The 25,310-nt window shown below is 34.0% G+C and overlaps 2 protein-coding genes across 2 annotated transcripts in view; one reads left to right on the top strand and one right to left on the bottom strand.

Moving 5' to 3' along the window:
• LOC126777044 (uncharacterized) overlaps window positions 1-25,310 on the top strand; it is a 138,602-nt gene that overhangs the window by 66,318 nt on the left and 46,974 nt on the right. The gene's annotated exons all lie outside the window — the stretch shown is intronic.
• On the bottom strand, window positions 3,746-5,642 carry LOC126777080 (lipase 1-like). The gene has a single exon (XM_050499961.1). It carries the CDS (start codon window positions 5,640-5,642, stop codon window positions 4,389-4,391), a length of 1,254 nt encoding a protein of 417 aa, XP_050355918.1. The 3' UTR covers window positions 3,746-4,388.

Consider the following 25,310-nt stretch of genomic DNA (forward strand, 5'->3'; position numbering starts at 1 on the left):
AATGTTGGTTTTGATGCTCTCTGGTAATGTAAACGTACATTAAAATAACTAAAATCAAATTATAGATTAATACGAGCTTTGTGCAAGCCCCTCTGTGTAGGTATCATCAACTCATCATAATTTCTACCGCCAAACAGCAATACTTAGTTGTGTTCCAGTTTGGAAGGTGAGTAAGCCAGTGTAACTACAGGCATAAGACGTGACTTGTTACTTCTCAAAGTTTGTGGTGCATTGGCGGTGTAATGGATGGTTAATATTTCTGACAGTGCCAATTTCTATGGGCGGTGGTAACAATTATCAAGTGGCCTATTTGCCAGTCTGCCTACCTGGGGCTCGCTGGTGTCCAAGGCGCCGAGTGCGCCTCGGAACGAATGCCCTGAACATCGGAATACCAGATATATATATACTAAAAAACCAGCGGTACCCTTTCCGTCTTAACGAGGAGCGCCTAAATAAAATAATATATTTTTTAAACCCAACACAAATTCATCAAGTACAGATTATCAGTTATTTTGGCGTTTGGAGACGTGTGCGATTAATCAATGGCAGGCTATCAGGTCGATGGCCTTACATGGCCGTTTCAGATTATGACTTCCTTATCCTAAAAAAATAGCAATAAATATTATTAAATGTTTTATTATATTACAAATACTAAACCTGTGATAGTATTTGCTGTCATTGTAGTTTTATTACACATTTTCTAAATCGCGCTAACGTTTGGTTAGCGCTTAACGTTAACGTTTAGTCTTTAGTTTAACGTTTGGTCTTGACATTTTACGTATATGCTGGCTGACTTTTTTTAAAGTAACTGGGATTCTCACCTGGCAGGCATGGGAAGTGTGAAGTTCGCTCTCAACACCTGACTAACCTCGCAGCGCCGAAGGGCTGCCACCACTGTATTTGACCATGGCAATTACCAGAAATGACCAGTTTGGACTTGGACTCGGCCTCTAGGGCTTTCCGTTTTTTTCCACGCAATGTTCTTTAGAAAGGTACCCGGGCCCATGTAGGGAAGGCAACCGATTTATGTGGGATTTTTACCCATTAAAACCAGTACGGTAGCCACCTTCGGCACGGAACGGAAGGCTGCGGGATCATGTCGGTGTAACTCATCAAAAAATCCAAAGGTAAAAATTTCTATTCAATATAGAAGCGTTATCATCGATCAAACCACTAGACGAGACGCCTTTATCTTAATGAACAGCGTAAGAACCCTCGGGCATATACCCCGACTCACGAATCATCTCTACGATTGTAAGAAGAGACCCAAAAGCGATAACTCCATCTGTACTGTGCTTCATCATACCGCAAACCCCATGTCATTGGTCGTCCACGTCACGGCAACTTTGATTACGGAAAACGCTTAAATTTGACACGTAATTAATTTTGATAAGGATTAATGATTTGTGTGAATAACTTAACTTATACGTTAATTTTCCTTAACGTAAAAATTAGATGTCTTGTGTTTTTAACATCTAAGATTTTATTCATTTTATTTTATCATCATTCTAATTAGTTCATTAATTTGATGTATCTTATGATTTTGTCAGCGTTAGCGAACTTTAATGACGTTAAATTTAAAATGGTTGGTTTACAATTATAACTTAGTTATAATAGTTAATATAACAAAATGTAGAGTTTATCGTACTTAATGTTAAACTACAGAGTTTCAAGTTGGACAATAAAACGGAGTAACTGATAATACAGCGTTTGAGACATTACAATAGATTCAAGCTTCAGTGAAATCCCTATTTGTCATCCCTTGCAGGTAGATTTGGTAACATACGCATAGCGAAGTTAGAAAGTTTACAAGACAAACAAGTGATACTAAGTTTCCGTCTCCGGGTTATCCACCCCTGGGCAAGGTTCTCACTATTGAAATAATATTCAAAGGTAGTCTGGTTGCTTGTACAGAGCGCCATTGAATGGTTGTGTCAATAGAAATCGCATTAATAAGACTCGATAAAAAAATATAAACGATAAAAAGGGTGTGTTTTCATTTCAAAGCATTGTTTTTCATGCAAGACTAATATCAATTTTATTATATTTAACGAACATATACTAACAATACTTGTTACTAATAATATACATTTTAATAATACCGCTGATATGAACGCCACGCTACTTCAATGCGGGTTGGTGGATACACATGTGACAGAATTTCTTACGATGTTTCGAGCTCCTTCACCAAGTACGATATGAATTATAAACGTAAATTAAATTATTAAACGTGCCTTTAAAATTCACCGACGCTTTCATAGATTTGAACCCGTGACAACTAAAATCAATTTATTCTAAACATCCTTCATGCCATCTCGGATCTAAGAAAACAATATAAAAATAATAAACAAGCGTAATAATTACCTACTGTTTACTTTATCGTTTCCTTGTTGTATAAAAATCGTATAATTGACTCTTTGCTTGGTTCGGGAAGTGATTTGACCTTAATAAATAAAAGTAATTCATTTTTAATGTAAAAAATATATAGTATATAAAATAGTTTTTAATGGTTTTAAATGAACAATACTAATATTAAAAATGTCAAAGGAACTCTGTCTATCTGTTATACTTTATACGGTTAAGCTATTGAACGATTTCGTTTGGTAACTTTAAACCATATGAAAGAACATTTTCTATAATTTACTGTTCGAGGGGGTAAAATAGAAAGACATATATATATGATACTCATATGGTGTTACATTTGTTTATGAAGATATATGAGCACCAATATTTACGCTTTCCTGTACAAATAACAAACATACAGTTCAAGGTTATATGGAATTAGGCCTTGATGGGGTAAAATAGGGGAATGAAGCTCAAAACCTCTAGTTTCTTAATGTCTGAAGAACAGTGTATATTAATTTATGGAGGTAATTATCGAAATATAATTAACAAAACGCTGCTTCTAAGGTTTTTGCCAACTACACACCAAAAATGGTATAATAGTGCATGTAATTCAATAAGGCTTTCCCTGCGTCTTGAACAATAAACTTTAACCATTATAAATATCCACTAAAGTTTATTATGATATCATTACAATTAAAAAATATTTTAAAGTAATATTTTTTGCATTTTTAGAATTGCATTTTAGACATAAACCTCATTTCATTAGCAAACCTAATGCTGTACGTGGGACTCTTCTCGACACCACAAGAGTGAGGGGTGGCCCAGTGCGAGTTTATGGCGGTAGTGTTCGCTAACGCAAACTTCACACATATGTGAAGACTCTCAGACATGCAGGCTATCTCACAATTCCTTCACCGTTAAAGCTAATGAAAAATAACTTTTAGTATATTATGTGTACCGTGAAACTTTTACAATGCAAATCTACGAAGACACAACCGAGATTATTGCTTATTTTTTATATCTATAATTTAAACAAGCATTATTATTAGAAAAGAGTAACACTTATGTCGTTAACTTAATATTGATTGCACGATGGAATTTTTTAAGGATTTGTGTAAAACCGAATTCCACGCAAGCGTAGTTGCGGATTCAGTTAGTATATATTTAATGATTTATTTGAAATATTTACGTCAAAATTTATAAGTTTTTCCCAAGTTATAAAAAGTATCACAACTTATCTACATACTCTTGTAATTATGCTAAAATAATATTTATAATACCAATCTAGTTGTTTTTATTAACAAATTGATTTTTTTGTATTTAACTAGTCATATAAAACAGATAAGTTTATTTAATATTATTATGTAATATATGTACAGTAGGAAGTACAGAACGTCCTTTTTTTATAAACATGACAAAAAATTAAATACATTTATATCATAAGCTACATGTTGTAAGTATATACATAAGTTTGATATCAAATATGCCTATACATTGGGTCCAACGTCCCACAGTCCAATATAATCTGTAGACGATCATGGTCAATAATTTGTCATCACATACCCTGCACCTAGTATACTGAAAAACTCTTCTGAAGAATAATAAGGCGTTTGTTCAGAAGTAGGCCATTTCCTTCCATTAATCTTAAATATCTCCCAAATGCACCCAGCTTTGGTTTCTTCCGAAATCCACATTGTAAAATTAAGCAACAAGCCTTTACATTATCTCAATAATCTCTTTTCTTCATCATTGTTGGAATTAATTCTAATTAAATAATAATAATATCCATTTATCTCTATTTGGTGTGTATCAAAATATAAATGTATGTACATATATCCAAGAGTTAGCCAAGCTTTTGACTAAGTATGACATATACGTTATATATCTTGCAATAATATAAGAATACCTCTTTTATTTAACACTTCACACAGAATTGCCTTAGTTTTTAATATCAGGAAAATCCTGGAACTCAATTCACTTTATAAAAAACATTTCATGTAAGTTTCACAATTATTTACATTTCACACTATTTATATTATATTTTACTTTTGACTGTATTTTAGTAAATATTTATTTATAGTTGGAAATATTAATTGTTTTGTAAACTGACTGTATGAATGGTCGAAGTGATTCCAAAGCGGATCCGAAACTTTTTTGATTTCTAAAACATTCGGCAACTGTTTAATCAACCACATAATATCTTTTGGATCAACTAAATTATCGTTATTACCGTACAAAACAACCGAGGGAACAGTCACAGCACTTAGATTGTAATTAGGTGGTTGCTTTTTCCCATAAATTTGTAAATTTCGCGCGCTACCGTAATCGAACTTTTGGAAAGAGGAAGTCCTTATACTCTGACTGTATCTTACGATGTTATGCATAGAAGTACCAGCAGGGAAGTGTCCAAATAATACCCTTAGAGTTTGATTAGTTATAGATCCTGGATGGAAGGAGTCCACTAGGGACTCACCGGTTCCACAAATAGCTTCAGATGTTGCATTGAATTTACATAAGAAGGCGAGGAATTCTTGACTTATAGAGCCTTTTGCAAAAAGCTCGTATAAACCTGTGTTAGTTAGCGCCCATTCTAAATGTCTTACTCCCTCTAATAACATTTTATATAGTACGGATTTTGTGTTAGTCTGCCTGGCTGCTGGTGCTAAGCCAATAAAAACGTTCGCTTTATCACAATAACCTGGCCTCTCTGAACACATGATGAAAAACGTACCAGCACCTTGTGAATATCCAATGTAATTCAATTTATCTTCTCTCGTGTATTTCAAAACATATTCGATTGTAGCTGGTATATCATAAAAACCAATTTCATCCACAGAGAACTGCCAAAATTCAGGATCTTTATCAGGGTCCAAGTGATTATGCTGCCTGGAATAATAATTACCACGTTGGTTTCCGACCCATAAATCGTAACACTCGTCCGATATTAAATACGCTAATCCAGCTTTGGGTCCAGCGTCTAACCAGGCGTCTGAGCTTTGTAGAAGACCGTGCATTAATAAAACTGGAGGTCTTTTCAATTTGTGACCACAATTCCTTCCATTGATTCTGAATATTGTTAGAATATATCCATCCTCAGTTAGCACAGTGTGTTCTTCAGACGTGTATCCATAAGAGTCACTCAACTCCGTAAAGTTTAACAACGAATCCCTTGGATATCCGAGCGATCTTTTTATTTCATTATCGATGGATATAAATCGTAATTTCAATATATTACCAAGAATAATAGTCACAGACACCAGCAATACTTTGAACGTGACGTTAACTTTGGACGGCATGTTTTCAACTGAGCAACTCGCCGCGAAGAAGGAAAGATTGATAATATATTTTTTTACCACATACAGTTCGTGTAGTTGTCAATTAATTGTATTATAAAGTTGAAGCGAATATATTCTTGTAATAATTGCACTGGTTCAAGGTTAACGAGTAAATCGTAAAATAATGGCGATGATACTTTCTGGCGACAGTTTCACTTAAGTCTAACGGTTTTTAATGTATTATAAACATATAAATATTTGACCTGTTTATTTCGATATGTAATTCTAATGAAGTACATTTGGAAATATATATATGTGTATATCTTAACATAAATTAATACAGGGTCGCAATTGCTATCGATACTTACAAAAGATTTAAACAAAAGAAGTTTAATAGCATTATGATTTATTGAAATAGGTATTTTAATGAAACATTGCTTATCGAGTATTATTAACAAAACGATTAAGGCTGACGTATCCGAAAAATTTACTTACCGTTAATCTAAGAACTACAGCTTATAAAAGAAAGAAACATAAAATTTTGGCATAAAATCGTTGCATACTTTGTTCATCGTTGCATCATTGTATCATGCACTCGTGTCGATCGCCGGGATCTGTCGCCGGGAATCGCCGGGAATTGGCGTGTAGGGGCGTATCCTCCTTCTGTGAGACCGTCATGGTCCAGAAGAAAACAGCGGAACGGGAATGAATGGGTCCATTTGGTGGAGATAACGCGACAATGCGTCATCTCTAAAAGGGTTCAGGACCAGGGGGCCATTAAAATCATGTAGCTTTTCGTAAACAGATATTATTTTGTACATTAAAATAAATTTCAAAGTATCGTGTTTAAATAAGTTACTTATTATACTATATAAAATGTAGTACAAAGTCGTTTACAGACTTCAAATGAATTTTAATATTATTTATATGTCTGTTTTATGTAAAAACTTTAATTATTTAATACAATAAAAACTAAAATAAAACTTTTATTTTGTATGAAAAACATGTTTCTGATTCACGCTTGGGATGGGATGGAATAAACATAAAGCTATACAAAGTCGCAATACTTTATAAAGAATATAGTAATATAAATTATATATTCTGTTTGCTTATGTAAATAAAAAGGATAATGTATTTAATATCAGGTCAAATAAACATAATCACAACATGGCCGATGGACTTTAGTACGAAAGTTCAATGTCATACTCACGGTACAAACTACTGTTTTTTTTTTTTAATTAGTTTGTTTATTTTCCTTGATAATGTTAACTAATAAAATAATTTACAAGAGCCGTGATAGCCCTGTGGCTAAAACATGGAAATCTTAAATGTTCCGCGGTGGAGGAAATGACTTCATCGGGAAACATAAAGTAAGCTGTAAATGTCCCACAGCTGGGCTAAGGGCTTCTCCCTTTTTTGAAGAGAACGTTTGGAGTTTACTCCACAACGCTCCTATGCGGGTTGGTTTTCATCCACCACAAGCAGATCGTAGGTATTCTCGTCTTCCATCAGGCCCATCACAGCTCAGGAAGCCTGCATGTGTCGGATGACATTTTGCCATATGTGTACACACCAACTCACATTGGAGTAGCGTTTTGGAACAATCCACTATTTTCTTAAGAGAATAAGATAGATTCCGTTGTTTATATTCATATTATTTACGTATACAAATGTTTCATTTTTGAGTTAGATTTTAACCCACCTTACCTTACCTTACCTGCGGCGAAATCGGTTGAATATAATATTGTAAAAACGCGATGCAAATAATTATCTTTCCGTTTCAAGTTCAATGTCGTAAACGCGGTCGAGCGACAAGCCGGCGAACCGGTTATTACAATGTCTTTGATAGCTTATATAATATGTATATATGTTTATATGCTGCCTCGTTGGTCTAGTGGCTTGATGTAAGGCTGCAGAACCAAAGGTCCTGGGTTCAAGTCCCGGTCCCGGTCGGGCCAATAAAAATAATATATACACGATAATATCTCCTGCGTAGTTGGCTGAGCTCTTTTGAGATTGGCCGCCGTGGCCTAAATCTGTCTGGAGGACATTATTATTATATATATGTTTATAAAAAGGCCGGCAGCACACGTGTAAGCCCTCCGGAGGTCCGGACCTCAATGACCCCGTGGCTGTTGTTTTAGTCCGTGTTTAGATTGTCTTATCCGGTTGGCTGTCTTGTCCTGTGATTGTCGTCCTATCATACGTGGTCCTGTTCATCGCTGCCATCGATGCCTGCAATAGGGCAGTTGACAGGCGATAACAGGAGTTTCCGAGGTAGAGGTCGCCCCTCAGATGGTCGAGCATACAGTGGTGCAATGCCGTGGAGGTGCCCGCACGCACTATTGTACGCTCTTACGAACATTGTGCGCGTAAGATGGCGGACGAACTCCTCCACGGTGGGCGTCTCTGTGTATGACATCGCTTCTGACGTAGTAGTTTTTAGGTATGATTATAGATGGAGCTGTGTGTAGATTGAATTGCACTATTAATTACTTTGTTTTCATTAGTATGAATTACATTTCAATAAAAGCTTTATTTTAGTCATATGAAGCACCTCAAGCTCTCATAATAATTAAATAATTACCTGCATCTTACACGCCACTCTCGGCGCGTGATTCATCATTATTTCAATGTATTCAGTTGCTGCGCGCTTTCTCAACAACGATTTTAAAAAAAACATGTCAGACACACTTCGAACATTTATTTGATGTTTGTGTGTTTGACATGCGACAGGAGATGTGGTTTCTCTCGAGAAGAAAGAAAAGCTTCTTTATAATTATAAAAATAAAACGAAAGGGTTTTACAAAAAATCCTTAGATAGTCCTGTATTTGTAAATATAATTAAGCAACCAGTTTTTTTTAATAGTCTATAGCATTACAAATATCATTATGATATTTTCTATCTAGAAATTTTTATGCTTTTATGTGTTTGATCAGACACAACCCTTGAAAATATAACGTAGTTCACTAAAATATGTTACTTTGAATTTTGAACTGGATTTATCAATACACAATTGAATAAAAGATTAGCATTTTTGCTTTATATCCCCTCTTAATATATACTCATTTGACTAAGGTGTAAATAGACACAAGTAAGTGAAGCGAGTTGTGCTTTTCTCATTACGGAAAATTAAATTTAATTATTTTGCTATTGTTCAATGTACATATATGAAGCTAAGCGTATATTTACATGTGTTTATATTGTTTCATTCCTATTATTTACGAAGAAGTAGTAAGTAGATATTTGCAAAAGTTAAATGAATTTGTGATGGCGTGGAACTCTTCATCAGCTTTCTTACGTCTGATAAAGTTTTACAAGAGTTTTTTTTTACTACTTTATCATGACTTATATAATCTTATATATAAAAATGAATGTTAGTATATCTTTTTGAGAATAGTAGACACAAAATCTTTATATTAAAGATTTGTATAATTTGTTTTTTGTTACCTGTCAATATTCCCCAGTTGTATATTCAATCCTTTTGAGAGAACAGAGTTTATTCCACCACGCTAATAGCTAATTACATGTAGTATTTGCATTATTGCAAGCAGGAGTTTCGAATAAATAATTTAACACCTGCCTTTTTCGTTTCTTCTAAGTGAGAGGTATTTCTCTTCGACACAGCGGTGTATTTTTGACAGCAACAATAAAGTGTACAATAATTTATGTTTAATTCGTATATATTTTAATTTTGATTTCGAGAACTCGGTTTATAAGTATGTACCAAATATTAGTAGTTGAACCCAGTACAGTAACAGCCTGTTAATGTCCCACTGCTGGTCTAAGGCGTCCTCTCCACTTTAAGGAGAAGGTTTGGAGCTCATTCCACCACGCTGTTCCAATGCGGTTTGGTAGAGTACACAAAATGTTAATGAAATTAGACACATGCTGGTTTCCTCACGATGTTTTCCTTCACCGTCCAGCGTCCAGAGATTAATTATAATTAAAAATCACAAATTAAGCACATGAAAATTCCACTGAATTTGAAAGCACCACTGTGCTTGCCCGGATTTGAACCCGCGATCGTCGGGTAAGTTTCACGCGTTGTAACCACTAGGCCATCTCGGCTTTATTTTGTTGCACCCTGCAAGGGTCAATATGCGATTTTTATAACACAGGCTTGACCCTTAAACTATTGTCTTTTTAATCCCCAAGATTTAAACACAATTGTAGAGGAACATAGAAACCTGAGCAGGGTAAGTATTCATTCCTTAAAATTGGTTAAATTAATAGATGAGTAACTTCGTGGCTGTTCCGTAATCGGGTTATAAAGCTGATCAAATATTCACAATATCATTACGGATATCCCTTTATTCATCGTCTACCGACCCACTTTCACCCACCCATGACCACGTCTGTCTTCAAGCATTTTCATTGGTAGGTCGGTTTTGGGTTATATATACATTGGAATTGATCGATTTTACATGATTAGTGACACGAGACTCTCTAGGTAAAACCATATTAATTTTGATAAGCCACAATAATGCCAAGTAATATATACGGCTATAATATATTTGAATGATGTAGAGTGTAATCTGTTTGAGTGGTTACTTTCACTGAGCTGATTTAAACCTAGGACTTTATGCTGCTGCAAAAATTAGAGGATCAATAAGGCTCTTATAAAAATCACAGAGACATCCTTCTAGAACAATACAGAAAAAAACACCGTTAGCAAAATAAACATTTCCAAAAATATAATATAACGTAATTTTTAACAACTGTAATCTATATAAATTGATTAACTACCAAACATCAATTAGCAGCATGGCTAAGCTTGTCTAATATCTGTGATTAATTTAATATCCCCAGTCCATTAAACTGTAATACCTCAAGCATATGGTAAGTGTCTTCTAGCTTAAAACGTTACGGCGTGCATATAATGATATAAGGCTTAATTTGAGCCACAATTAAACCATTTTTCTCAGTAATTTGTCACCTGATGGTAAGTAAAATGTTAGTGCTACGTAACGTAAACTATGCAACGCAAATTTTAATTGGTTATAACTTTTCATAGACTCGAGCGATTTGGATTGAATAATAAATAATGACGAATCGGTATAATGGACATTTTTTATGGACATTTTTTACTGTAGAGCTTTGTGCAAGCTCGTCTGGGTAGGTACTATCCACTCATCAGATATTCTACCGCAAAACAGCAGTACTTGGTATTGTTGTGTTCCGGTTTGAAGGGTGAGTGAGGCAGTGTAATTACAGGCACAAGGGACATAACATCTTAGTTCCCAAGGTTGGTAGCGCGTTGGGCGTTGGTGACCACTTACTATCAGGTGGCCCATATGCTCGTCCGCCTTCCTATTCTTTAAAAAAAAAAACATTTATATTAATTCCAACGCATAAACAGACAGACTAATAGAAAATGTTTATGTAGGTTTTGGTAACTTGCAAATAGCCTATATATCTACTTAAAAATGTAGTTATTTTTTTTTTTTTTTTTTTTATTTAAGTTTACAAAACTGACCTACAACTAGTGCATACAAAATAAAATCTACGCTAAACAGAGTGTTAATAAGTTGCAGTCTTCTGGATGTAAACCTAGCATGCTTTAAAAAAACATATTTAACAAGAACAGTACTTGTGCAATTACTAACTAGTTAATTATTTAATTATTACATAAACTAATGTGATTTTGTTTTAAGTTTATTCTTAAGAGAACCAACAGATTCACTAAAGACATCTAGGTGTTGACGACTACAATTCGCAAGCGAGCAAATACGGTAAATTGGCGAATGTTGATGTTAGTTATATAGAAATCACAGACAGATTTATATTTTATTTATTAGGATAATATCATATATTTTTTATCCACCTTTATGAAAAGGACGAGGTTTATATTAGTATTCACTCTTCGTATGGCTCGACAAGTCTAACAAGGTCCCTAGCTAGTCCTATGTATTTTTCTTTGACATATAATGTACTGCTATCTCTAGGAAATCGGGAAACACCATATTTATTAAACTACTCAAGTTATTAATGTATCCCTTTAATGGATTTTGTTTTTTATCTCAAAAACATTACAAGTGGTTTCTTTTATTAATTATATGTGTGGAAATTTGTACGATTCGATTATTTGATATGCGTAATAGTTTATAGAAATAAAATATCTTGCCTATTTATCGGGTGGTGAACGATTGAATGAACGACAAAAGCGGATCAAATCGCTTCGATGATTGTCTAGCCTTCATGTTATATCTCTGTTACATTACCTAAATCAGTTTATATTCATTCATTCATTATGATATTTATTCCCACTTACCTACAACTAGAGCCGGATAGCCTAGTAGTTAGAGCGCATGAATCTTAAACGAAGATCGTGGGTTCAAACCCGAGCAAGCACCACACAATTTTCATGTGCTTAATTTGTGTTTTTAATTCATCTCGTGCTTGACAGTTAAGGGTAACACCGTAAGGAAATCTACATATGTCTAATTTCACTGAAATTCTGCCACATCTGTATTCCACCAACCCGCATTGGAGCATTGTGGTGGAATAAGCTACAAGGCTCTCCTTTTATGAAGAAAAGAGGCCTTAGCCCAGTAGTGGGCAGTCACACGCTGTTACTTTACCTACAACTTCAGCTCGAATTATTTAAGACACACACTCCTTGTGAAAATTAAAATCATATCAATTTTAACGTCTTTTGCAGAGAAAAATTACCATTCGTATTTTATAATATAAATTAACACTTTTGGTTATATTATACGATGTATTCCGAGAGCTTTTTCTCGGTAAAATTAACCATACATACATACGGAACCGGTAGCTTTACGTCCAATTAAATCTTGATATGACTATTCGAAAATACGTATAAGCGTATATTTCAATTAAGTATATTTTGATTTTAAACATTTCGAGCGCGAAGATTTGTTCGTGCGTGAAATTTCCTCCCAGTATTTGTATTTACTTAGCTATATACTCTGGTTATATATTTGGGTGTTTTTAGGAAAGCGTGAATCTTAATTAGGGGTAATTATCGTAATATATTTTTATATATTTATAATTATTCTGTCTTATATTCTTGATATGTAAAGCACTGAAGCCTCTCTAAACTGCTGGAGTGATTTTGATGATTTTTTTTGAGTGTGTTTGTAGGTTGGATGATCCAAATTAGACCCAATAGGTGTAACAGCGTTCGGTTTCTAGGATATTTTTAAGCAAAAATAAATAAATTTCTTTCATTAGTACGAAATCGGCAAAGCTAGTTGCCTATAAAAACAAACAATTAAACTACACAGGGAAGTACCCTGTGTAGTCAAGAAAAAGTCAAGAAGTGCGAAGATGGATTCGTTTATGATTTCTGTATATTGTCAGCAAGCCTTTTCAGCAAACGTGCTGTGGAGATATTCGAATGAATTTATATTAAAATGAATTCTAGATTGCGGCTTTACGGTACGGTGGTATAGTAGGAAGATTCGAACTCCTTGGAACAATGACTTTTGCAGCTGCCATAGTGCGAATTTAATTTAAATATTAACAAGATATTAACATTTTGAAGTAGAATAGGAGTCTTACTGGAGTACGACTCTCATTCTATTCTATTCTATCCCACTGAATTAGTAACAATATATTTGATTTTAAAAAATAAATAATTAAGTATTGTAATGCTGTAAACATCGCCATAACAAACATGATTAATAAAAATGTATGTTTGTATGTTTATCCTCTACGCGTTCCTAATACGATTGTAATGTGTAATGTGAAATTTCAGTGATCTGTGTAAGTCCGAAATATTTTTTTGAACCCGGAGCAGGTAGTTGAGCTAATATTGATTAATAAATGAAAATAGAAGAAAATAATTTTTAATTAAACATGTCTCGCAACCGGAAGTTATACATGCATTTAAAATTGTAATTAGATCTTTGCTTATATTTTATTAATATTATAAAGAGAATAAATTTTTTTGTTTCTAAACGATAAACTATGAATCCACTGAACCGATTTTAATAAATCTTTCACCATTTATAAACTACTTCATCCAGAATTTATTTTAAATATATTTCCTTATTGGATATATTTAAGGTATCATCATGTTTCAACCTTTAATTGCTTTGAATTATCTAAACTAATATTATAAATACGACATTAAGCTGATGGTAAGTGGTAGTATAGTCCAAATGCAACGACGGCCAGTACAGTCGGGAGTTACTTTATCACTTCTTAACTATTCAACCGATCATCATGAAACGTTGCATACGCGTTGTGAGGGATGGAGAGAAGGATATATCATATAAGGTACCGAACAAATAAACAAATAAACAACGCAATAACAGAAGAGGTCAATCCTATTGAACTTTTTTGAGCCGGATTGAAATGGCAGGTGTAATTATAAGTTTGACAGCGCGGCAAATTGAAAGCGAGCGAGAAATCAGTTTTATTGAGCGTTTTCACGCGGCGGTAATTGCGATCAATTATTTTTGAAACTTCCATAATAACAAACTATTATAACTTTGTACTGTTTTTTATCAAGAATTATTCAATGGCATATCACATGTTTGTGTTTTATGAAATTCAGTGGTACATGTTTTTTTAATTATGTTACAGCTAGGAAGGGCAAATGGGCCACCTGGTGGTAGATGGTCACCACCACCCATAGACTTTGGCTATGTAAGAAGTAATAACTATTCCTTACACCGCCAATGCGCCACCATCCCTGAGATGTAAGATGTTATGTAGCCTTGTACCTTTAGTCAAACAGGTTTACTTCCCCTTTAAACCAGAACGCAACAATAATAAGTATTGCTGTTTAGCGGTAGAATATCTAATGAGTGAATAGTACCTAATTAGACGGGCTTGCACAAGGGGCTTTGTGACCACCAAGTTACGATTATCAGTTATGATTGCTATGACGCGTTCTAACCACAGAGCAAAATAACATATCCTGCCAGAATTTCTTCGACAATAAATATAATATAAACATAAAATTTAATTCGAAATATTTTACACTTCAAATATTCTTCATTTTTGTATTTACATTAAATCATGGTATCAATGAAAATAAGAAGTTAAGAAATAAGAACGCTTTGCTTTCTTTTATATTCATTGCCGTGAGGGTTTTATTTCATTTTTTCCTTTTTTGTCTGTACAATAAATATATTATATATATATTTTTAATTATTATGAATCGAAGCGTAAGAAATAACGAACAAATATAATTTATCTAATATATTCATTTCGGTCGAACGTTGGAAAAGAAAACTTAGAAATTGTTTTCGTTCAAACAATTCCGCTAAAAGCTCGCTTCGTTAAAAGTTCGCCTAAACAGAAACGTGGAAAACTTCGGCTCATTCTAGCTTCTATTTGTAGCCAAATATAGATTTCGAAACCTATTTTTTTTGTTGAAACGAGTCTTTCTACCGATATTCATGTATATGCGCATGCAATTTTCGTACGACTTGAAACCGATTTTAACAACAACGACCATTACTATGCAGACTACATACTTTCTGGAACTGGTGTTGTCATGTGGGGTTAGTGTGTAGTGAAACTAGAGACTAAATTGAAAAAAATTGTATGTCATTATTTTCGCGCGTTAAATTTTATACTTCTTTGTAGTACGAATTTCATAATTAGTTATAAAGTAATTTCCGTTTTATTTCTTTTTTGGTTTTGTAGCAAACATTAACCATATCTTATATACATATATATCTCAAATGCGCCCCTAACCTTGGAGACTAAGATGTTATGTCCTTTAATTACAATACTAGTTACTGCCACCTGGTGGTAAAATATATGATGAATGGGTGGCACCTATCCAGACATCTGCACATAGCCCTCCCAAGTTAATAAAGAAATGTATAATGAAATTTGAATTCAATTTGAGCGTGACTTATGAATCATCATTAAATTTCATATCCGTGATTATCACCTCTCTCGATAATCGCTATATTTCAGTTAATTCTAAGAAAAGATTATTGCTAGAATCGAAATAGTTAAATAAAACTTATCAGGGCTTTCAAGGTACCAACCAAAACACGAACTATATAAAAAGTAAACAAATACCAAAAATACAATTCTTGCTATTGTAATGTATGTGAATATTCCCGGCGTGGTTTAAATGATAAATATTTTTTTATTGTATAGTATTTATTAAATTTGATATATATATATTAAATTTAATATATAACATATGCCTGCAAACGAAGCTGCTAAGTGCGGTCGCACGCTTCTTGGAAACGACACTCACTAACATGCAGCTTGGTGACGTAGACGGGTGACAGCACTCCGAATACTATTCCAACTAATAAATTTAATAACGATTGTGACAGCGGGTAGTCATAATCAATTTAAACGAATTGAGTTCAATGCAATCACTCTGTAAATTCAGACAAATGCCATACAGTTCTGTATAGCGGTGTATGTCTGTCATAAACGACGGCGGAGGAAATAGCGATTTAAAAATGTATAATGATATACATATATTTCAGGGTAAAATATAGCTGAATCGGCCCCGTAGTTAGAACACGTCTTAATTATTTGTTTTTTTTTTTAATTCGTGCGACATTACAACGCATGCCGGGCGTTATTTTTTATGTTATAGGTAGGCGGCCGGTAAACAGGTCCGCTGGTAAGTGGTCACCGCCCATAGATATTAACGTTCCTTTACATCGCCAAAGCGCCACCAAGCGTGTCATCTAAGATGTTATGTCCTTTGTGCATGTTGGTTACAGACTTCATATATCATGTTCACTTATCACTTTTCAAACCGAAATTCTACAATACGAGGTAAAACTGCTTGGCAATATAACATGTGATAACGGTTGGTACCTACCCAGACTGGCTCGCGAGCCCTACCCTCAAAGTCCTACCACCGATATATTAATGAAAACATATTCAAGATATTATATTCCAAAGTTTTTGATATCGATTGCAAAGCTTAATTAAAATTAAGACATTCTGTAATTATTTGGTTTAGGTCTGAGAAATAATTGTTATCTTGTTTGTCTTAAGATATTACACGCTGTTGACAAAGCGTTGATAAATCAGTACTGGCACGTTTGATAAACTAAATTGGTGTTTTTGGATATATATCAAGTTAATTGGATGAAGGCAGGCTGGCATTTCTTGAAGCTTGGGCACCTCAAGGTAGGCATATAACATTGAAATTAAAAGTGTAAAAGCAAGTAAAGTAGCCTGTATTGTCCCACTGCTGGACAATGAGTTCCTATTCTCAATACGGTTTTTATATAAATGTAACAGAAATTCATTCGACATATACAGGTTTCCTGACGATGTTTTTCTCTGTCAAGCTCGAATTGAAGTATAAACAGATATTAGGTAAATGATAATTCAGCGTTGCTCGCTCGGGTTTGAACCCACATCTTCAGTTAAAATTCAGGAATTCAGGTTGTTTTTAAAATATTATATAAGGATTTATATAATATTTTGATTACATGAGTTTTGATATTATTTTTTGGATAATTTTATTTTTACATAAAATGTTTTCACAATAGATGATTTCGTTTGGAAATTATTTCATAGAATCCTCAAGTAAACGTAATGAAGTTACTTTCGAAAGACCAGTTCTTCTGTTGCGGATGTAATCAAATTAAACTTTGGGTGACTGCCCTAATCAGTTTAGCTACGCGTTGTATTTTACTTATGATTAAGATAACAAAGGTCCATTCAGAGTTTTCTAAACAAATGGGACATGAAATTTATTTTTTATTCGGATCTCATTTAGTTGTATGTAAAATATGTTTATATATTGGGTGGTAGGGCTTTGTGCAAGCCCGTCTGGGTGGGTACCACCTACTCATCAGAATCATAACTCAATCAGAAGGGACGTAACTTAGTAGTTACCAAGGCGCATTGGCATTGTAAGGAATTGAAGATTGAATAATAGTCTATCGGTGGTGGTACCATTTACCAGCAGGTGGCCCATTTGCCCGTCCGTCTACCTATTTCATATGTTTCTCAATAAATAGTTTATTTAACAAAAATATATTTTTTCATTTCCGGATCGGTAGCTTTTGAGATAAGCGCGTTGTAACAAACGTTTCAACTTTATATATTAGTACAGATAAGACATACGATTATTTTTACTTAACGTACAAAATATAAAAAATTAGTTCGCTAATTCACACAAAATAACTTTATATTGTAACAATGTAATGAATAACACGAGAATTTTATTGTTATAAATCACATGCCGTGTTGCGTGTTTCATTGCATGGCTGTAACGCAACACCATTTATTGTAACCGCGTCTGAAGTCTTATCCGACAGCGCAGCATAAGGATATTGTTACATTATTTGAACTACGAGTATATATACGAGTACATATATATATAATAATAATGATTGACTGCCTCGTTGGTCTAATGGCTAGATATAAGGCCGCTGACCCGAAGGTCCTGGGTTCAATTCCTAGGTCGGGCCAATAAGAAGTTATTGGGTTTTTCTATCAGAAAATTCTCAGTAGCAGCTCGGGGCCAGCGGGGGCTGGCCCCGAGCTGCTACTGAGAATTTTCTCATTTGGAACTGTGTACACTCCCGTTCCTCGGAAAGCACGTAAAGCCGTTGGTCCTGAGCCTGAACTCTTTCCGGTCGTGTCGGATTGTCGTCCCATCGTATTATGAGAGTTAGGGAATAGAGAGTGAACCTGTGTTTGCGCACACACTTATGCACTATAATATCTCCTGCGTAGTTGGCTAATCTCTCTTGAGATTGGCCGCCGTGACCGAAATCGGTCTGGAGAACCTAACTTACTTACATTTATTATTTATTATTATTTTATTAATTCTTTATTGCACACACTTTACAAACATTTAGTAACATATAATAGCAAGTAGTACATATAGTATGCAAAGGTGGCCTTATCACTTATAGTGGTCTCTTCCAGGCAACCTCTGTGAAGAGAAATGCTTATGTGTTTTTTAGCCAGGATCACTAATCGGGCATAGTGTGCAAACAACTTATACTTAACACTTAAGGATCTTAATACAAATATGTTATATACCAACCTACATACATATATATACATATACACTTTTACATATATACATACATACAAACAAACAAACAAACAAACTTATCTAAGAAATAAATAAGCATATGCATATAATAATACAACATGCTCTAATTATATTGATGGATAATAATTACGCAAACGACTCTTAAAAATATGCACAGAAACAAGACCTTTATTAAAAGTAAGTAAGTTGTAAAATGCATTCGATATTACATTATCAATGCCCTGCCAAGCATGAGTTCTAAATTAGAAGTTTTAATTAAATCCAAGCCGCAAAAACATCCAACTAAATCTATTACCAAGGAAAACGAAACAAAACACTCGAACCGCAACATATTTGTTAATATTAAATGAGATTTCAATTTCGTTTTGTCACACAAACCCACAACAGTTCAACAATTTCCTTCACATATTTTATTGACCACTTTAGTTTGTGGTTCGCAACCAGTATAAGAGCACGAGCTGAATTTCATCAAATTTTCGTTATGAGACCTCGCAATGGCTCCAAAGCTAAACACACTAAAAATAGCAAATATATACATGATCCTTTAGCTACGTTGTAAATTTAGAAATGAGAAAAGTTAATCCAATATTTCGAACATAAAAGTTAAACTGGCTGCGACAGCGACGACATGAGAGCACTAGATTATAAATCAAATAATTCTTTATACAATTCCACTGCAACCGGTTCGGAATGTAGATTCTACCAAGAAGAACCGGCAAGAAAGTTATAAGTATATACACTTTTTAATCCACTTAATGACAGAGACAATTAAATACAAGTGAATTTATGCACAGTCATTTCTATAATATATGAAATTAAAATAATATATATATATATACATATATATATATATACATATATATATATATATATATATATTTATAAATAATAAATGTATATATATAAAAAATCTACATAGTTTCCACAAAAATAAAAAATCTCAAATATTTATGCAGATCCTACTTTGGAACCAACAAATACTAACTCCACACTCTAACGGCCATCGCAGCGATTTAAGTGAGTAAGAATCCCATATATAACCTTCTAAGAGGGTCACATCCTCTAAGGGGGCCGAGTACCATTTTGAAGGTTTTTATTGCGTGAAAAAAAAATGAACATATGGTGTTGCATATATACCGCCTAACCGATCGCAATGAAAATACGAGTATATATACATAAGTAGGGCAATGTCGGGTCTGCTAGTAAATATTTAATATAATTAAAGTAAATAAAATTACACTTTTAACACCAACCCCAATAAAAATATTGAATTAAAACAAAGAAAATAAAACGTTAATGAACACAACAACAAACTTAAGGTGAATAATAGGGGAAAGGCACGCGAACTTCGGTACCAACGAACGATAGCGAACTACTGAATTGTGCTGATAAAATAACCGGAACTTTTTATCTACTGTTTTCTATCTAATGCCTCACTGGATAAAACACGTAAATCGAAGCGGGAGATAGTGGGTTCAAATCGGAGCAAGCAGTGAGTTGTCATGTGCATAATATTTTTACTACTAGTTTTCGCCTGCGTGATGGTGTAGGTGTTAGAAAATCCATGTAATTTCCTGTGATCACAAGATCTAGCACATCACGTCTTAGTATCATTGTGCTCTATTTATTAAAGTTATATGTCCCTCGTTCCATGTTTTATCTCACTGACCCTGCAAACCGGAAAGCAATAGCAGCTATTGCTTTCTCCGATAAAGTATTGAAGATTGGCGGTAAAATACGATTAAATTATACACCCAAATGGGTTCCACGAAGGCTTACCAAATCTTAATCTTATCATTTACCATAAGGTAATATAAGCTAATGCCCGAATGCAGTATTTATTTTCTATTAAATTCAACATGAAAAATATAGTTTTTATTAAAAATATCACGAATATTAAATCCTCTATAACGTATTGTAAGAACAGCGGTAGAAAATATTCCTTCATTATTCTAAACGTGGAACGACTTTTGTATTTTTAATTAATGGCTGTTAATTTCCATCGAGATCGTAAATAATTACGGAAGCCTGTCCGAGCCGAGTTAGCGTAGTTGTTTTAACAACATAAATTAAAAATTGTCGGTACTTATCCAAACGAGCTCAATACTCATTACGATATCACGCCCTTGTTGCAGTACAAGCATGACATGAATAATAAATTAATAAAACTATTGATCATTATTTTTCATTCATGGAAAAACCACGAGATGACCCCTGGATTGTCTATGAATACCAACCTGTTTCTAGTAGAATGATGATGACAATGGTGATGTCCTCATGACGGATTTGGTGACGCTCAAGTGAGATTAGCCAATTAACTATAATGTTATAACGCAAAAATATGCGCGCAAACACAGATATACTCTGTAATCCGATGGCATGACAATACGACACAAACAGAGAGTTCAGGCGCAGGACCAATAACTTCACGCGCTTTTCGAGGCACGAGAGTGTCCACACTAACTTCTAACTTCCAGACTCCAAGTTGAAACTGAGAATTTTTAACAAATTTGTTTTATCGGCCCGACCCGCGATTTGAATCCTTGTTCTTGGGGTCTGCGGCTTATATATGGCCACTAGACCAACAAGGCGGTCAAGTTGAATAGACACGGGTCGAGAGTAATTAAGTTGATAGCTTTGAAGTATAATTAAGCATATAAATAAATATCGCTATGAATTATAAATGTTATGAGGTTGTGAAGAAAAGCATCGTAGTCTATATATAATAATAATATATATTTATTCATAATAGAAAAAAAAACTCCTTGCCTGCTTCGTTGGTCTAGTGGGTACATGTAAGGCCGCTGACCTGGAGGTCCTGGGTTCAAATCCCAGGTATTTATTTATAGTATAAACAACTCAATAAATTAAATTAACATAACAAATACATAAACCAATAAAATTTCCAATAATAATCATTAATTAAAGAGCAAAAAGCACACATTAATAAAATTCTATTAAATTGTGTAGTTATGAACTTATAAACAATTTAATCCTAAATGAAGCGAATACTAAAATATCTAACGACTTTTGTAAGTGCGTTTGTTTTTTGTGCGTCGTGAAGTACTAAAATGAATTCAGTGATTTTTTATATTCAAACATTTAATAGCAAATTTTGAATTCGTTTTAAATATTGAGGTTAATGTGGTTGAAAAACGCGCTAGCGTTTAAAGTTTTAAGCGGCCTATAAATATTTGCTTGACACACGCGATGTGTTCACGCAATTTAAACTATTTAACATAGTCCCTTATAACAAAGTTATGAATATGCCATTATTGTACTTTTCGATATAAATTAATCCACTTTGTCTAGACCAATTTTTTATTGTGACGCCGGCGACTCTCAAGCCTAGTCTCCGCACGACGTTTAAACTGCAAAAAAGATTGAAAATAAGACTAAAAAAGAGTGTTCGAAACATTCAAATGCGTTTATGCTTTTCTCACAACAGAGCGACTAGTTCTCTTAAAACGATCACTACAATTTATTATTTTACTGAAATAATAATATGATTGGTAATTCTACTTACAAGGATCATAGTTCTCATAAGATGTGTCGGTGGGCGTGAGAATGGAAAACCGATATTATTAAAACCATTTATAACGAAAGGTTATCAAAATATTTGATAACAATAATAAATTATATTGATATCATACATAATATCATTAGCAAAACTAGTAATAACCGTTGTATTCTTTTATACCGGTCTTTATTGATGATGAAATGTTAGACTTAATCTTCGATGTTTTTCATTCAAATGCAGAAAAATATTAAAGAACGTTTTGTGCTAGCGGTTATTATATAAATAGCACATACTTCAAAAGTCTTTCCTTCGAGACTATAAGGGAGGCACTCCGATACCAGGGGGCTGTCCTATCTCAGAAGGACAACCTTCGGTGCATGGTCACGGTATGCAGGCGATCCCGTGACGCCCCCCGAGTATACGGAATGAATACCGCTGGGTTTCTAGTAAGTATTGAGTCCCAAACACTTCCCACTTTATGTGGGGGAAACGCATAAATGCGTCATACCAGCGAAAAATTTTCTACTCGTACCTTCCAAAATAGTACTTCAAATTTATACTGTTGATAATTTCAGTCGACTTATTTACTATTAGTGTTTAACGCAATATAATCACAGCCAGTTGACTCGACCGCAGACCATTAACCGCTCACTGGTTCTCTGTCCACTGATCCACTGTCGAAGGATGACAGCTTAATTATTATCGTCCACTGACTTTCCTCCATTACGAATGATTTATTTAATATTATTTATACTTTAAGACATATAATTAAAGTCAGATAGTAAAATATTAACAAAATAATAATATCTCACTGCTGGGGTTAAACCTTTAAAGGAGTATATTTTGGAGTTTTTCCGTCATGCTTCTCCGTCATGCGGGTCAGTAGATACAAATGGGGAAAAACTTCCTTCCCAGGACCAGCACTAGGCGAATTATACACACAAACTAAGCACAAGAAAATTAATTACTGGTAGCTTGGGTTGGAACCCTCAATCTTTGACCCATATATTTTATTCACTGGAACTGTTTATCAACAGTTTTAAAATTAATCAGCCTGTTATAACACTGACCATTATTAATACAACGATAAAATTAATCAGGAATTTGAATTCGATGTAATATTTGATTCAAATCAGCTTACAGCACGCCATGTTTGTTTTATCTATGGATATATCAATCAACGAGCCTAGCTTACATCTACTGGATTACGTAGTTATTTACTGGATAACCACCGGATTACTGGGCAGGCTTAGAGAATAAACATGACAGAAATGAAGATTCAAAGCGCTTATATAAGCTTAGTTAATTAAAGAACTTAACGTTCGCGCCTGACCTTGGTTTATTTACTTTGGATTTACACAAATGCAATTAACCTTAAAATTGACTGGGCTCCTATTCTCTTAGGGTTTGCACTTTTTTATAATCGGTATCGGTAAATGGTCACCACCGCCCTAAGACATTGGTAATGTAAAAAAGCATACTTTTGTGAATCTTGGGAACCAAATTGTTATTTCCCTTGTGCTTTTAATTACACTGGCTCACTCACCATCCTACCGGAACACGAAATTACTAAGCATTGAGTAGATGAATGTATGCATTAATAATTGCTAACTTAACCCCTTTCATACCACAAGTAAGTTAAGTTCGAGGCGTCTTATAATGAGAATGATATATAATGTATATGATATACAATTTAGATGATTAGGAAACCCACTTAGATTAATTGACATCAATTGATACAAAACAAGATGTCATCAAAATAAATAACAAATTGTCATTCAGTCTGTAAATGAAAACGTGCAGTAAAACTAGTAAACTATAAACCGATAGTAAGATACAACAAAGGTTCGGACAACACATCTTAAGAGTCTACAAAACAACTTTTAAATTTTGCCATTCACTGCTGGACGAAAACCTCCCTTCCCCATAGAACGCCAACCATCCCGATCTTGGGCTGTCCGCATACATTCTGTACCTGCCACGTTTTTTAAATGGTCGGTCCATCTTACCATAGGGCGTCCTACACTACGTTTGCCTAAGCGTAGTTTCCACTCTAACACGTGTCGGTTCCATCGGCAAAAACGTAAATAATATTATTTATAGTTTCCCATTACTTTAAATAGAACAGTACAGTAACAGCCTGTGAATGTCCCAGGGCTGGGCTAAGTCTGGTTTTTTGAGAAGGCTTGGAGCTTATTCCACCACACTGCTCCAATGCGATTTGGTGGAATACACATGTGGCAGAATTTCAGTGAAATTAGAAACATGCAGGCTTCCTTACGATGTTTTTCTTCGCCATCAAACTCGAGATGAATTATAAACACAAATTAAGCACTTGAAATTTCAGCCGTGTTTGCCCAGGTTTTTTACTATAAATATAAATCATGAATTGAAAACATTAAGAATAAATCTTTTGTAAAACTACAACGAGTTTTCAATTAAATCGTTCACTTTTTATATATCCAATGGTCTGAGAAATTGCAGTTTTGATGAGTTAGAAAAATCAATAACCACTGATGTATTAATTTCTACAAAGGATTGTGGATTGTGGCCCAGTTGTGAACTTCACTTTATTAGAACTGGTCGAGTTACAATCTGTATTTATTGACTTTATATTTTGTGTTGGTGACAATCACTTATCTATTAACGAATTAATAACTGTGGAGTTAAATTATGACGTGAAATTTTGATATTAATATTTCTTATAAGTGTGTATTTCAATGTGTTACAGATAAATCAGCTTACTGACGTTTTTGCGTCCGTAGTAGTGTAATACACACATTAACTAAAACCGAAATAAGCCAGTTAAAGCTAGTTACCATGTGCCTCGAATTCTCCACACAATTAGCGTTAGAAGTGACACTGTCTATTATTATTTTCTTACTAATTACTTCATAAAATATATGATTTAATGTTAAAGTGCGATGTAAGCATAAAATTACACAATGAATAAGAATATTGAATTAATGTTTGTTTATATTATTTTACTATTGAGAGGGGAAAGTAATTTCAGGGTAGAGACGAGGTCTTAGATAAACTATCTGAACGAATTATCATTATGATTGGGCGTTGAAAAAATTCATGAATAAAAATAATGTTAATGTGTATAATATTCAATACTTACAAAAATAAAAAAAAATATTAAAAGGCTTTGTTTATTCATTTACCTGCTGACGG

Source organism: Nymphalis io, chromosome 22 (assembly GCF_905147045.1).
Source record: "Nymphalis io chromosome 22, ilAglIoxx1.1, whole genome shotgun sequence".
NCBI lineage: Eukaryota > Metazoa > Arthropoda > Insecta > Lepidoptera > Nymphalidae > Nymphalis > Nymphalis io.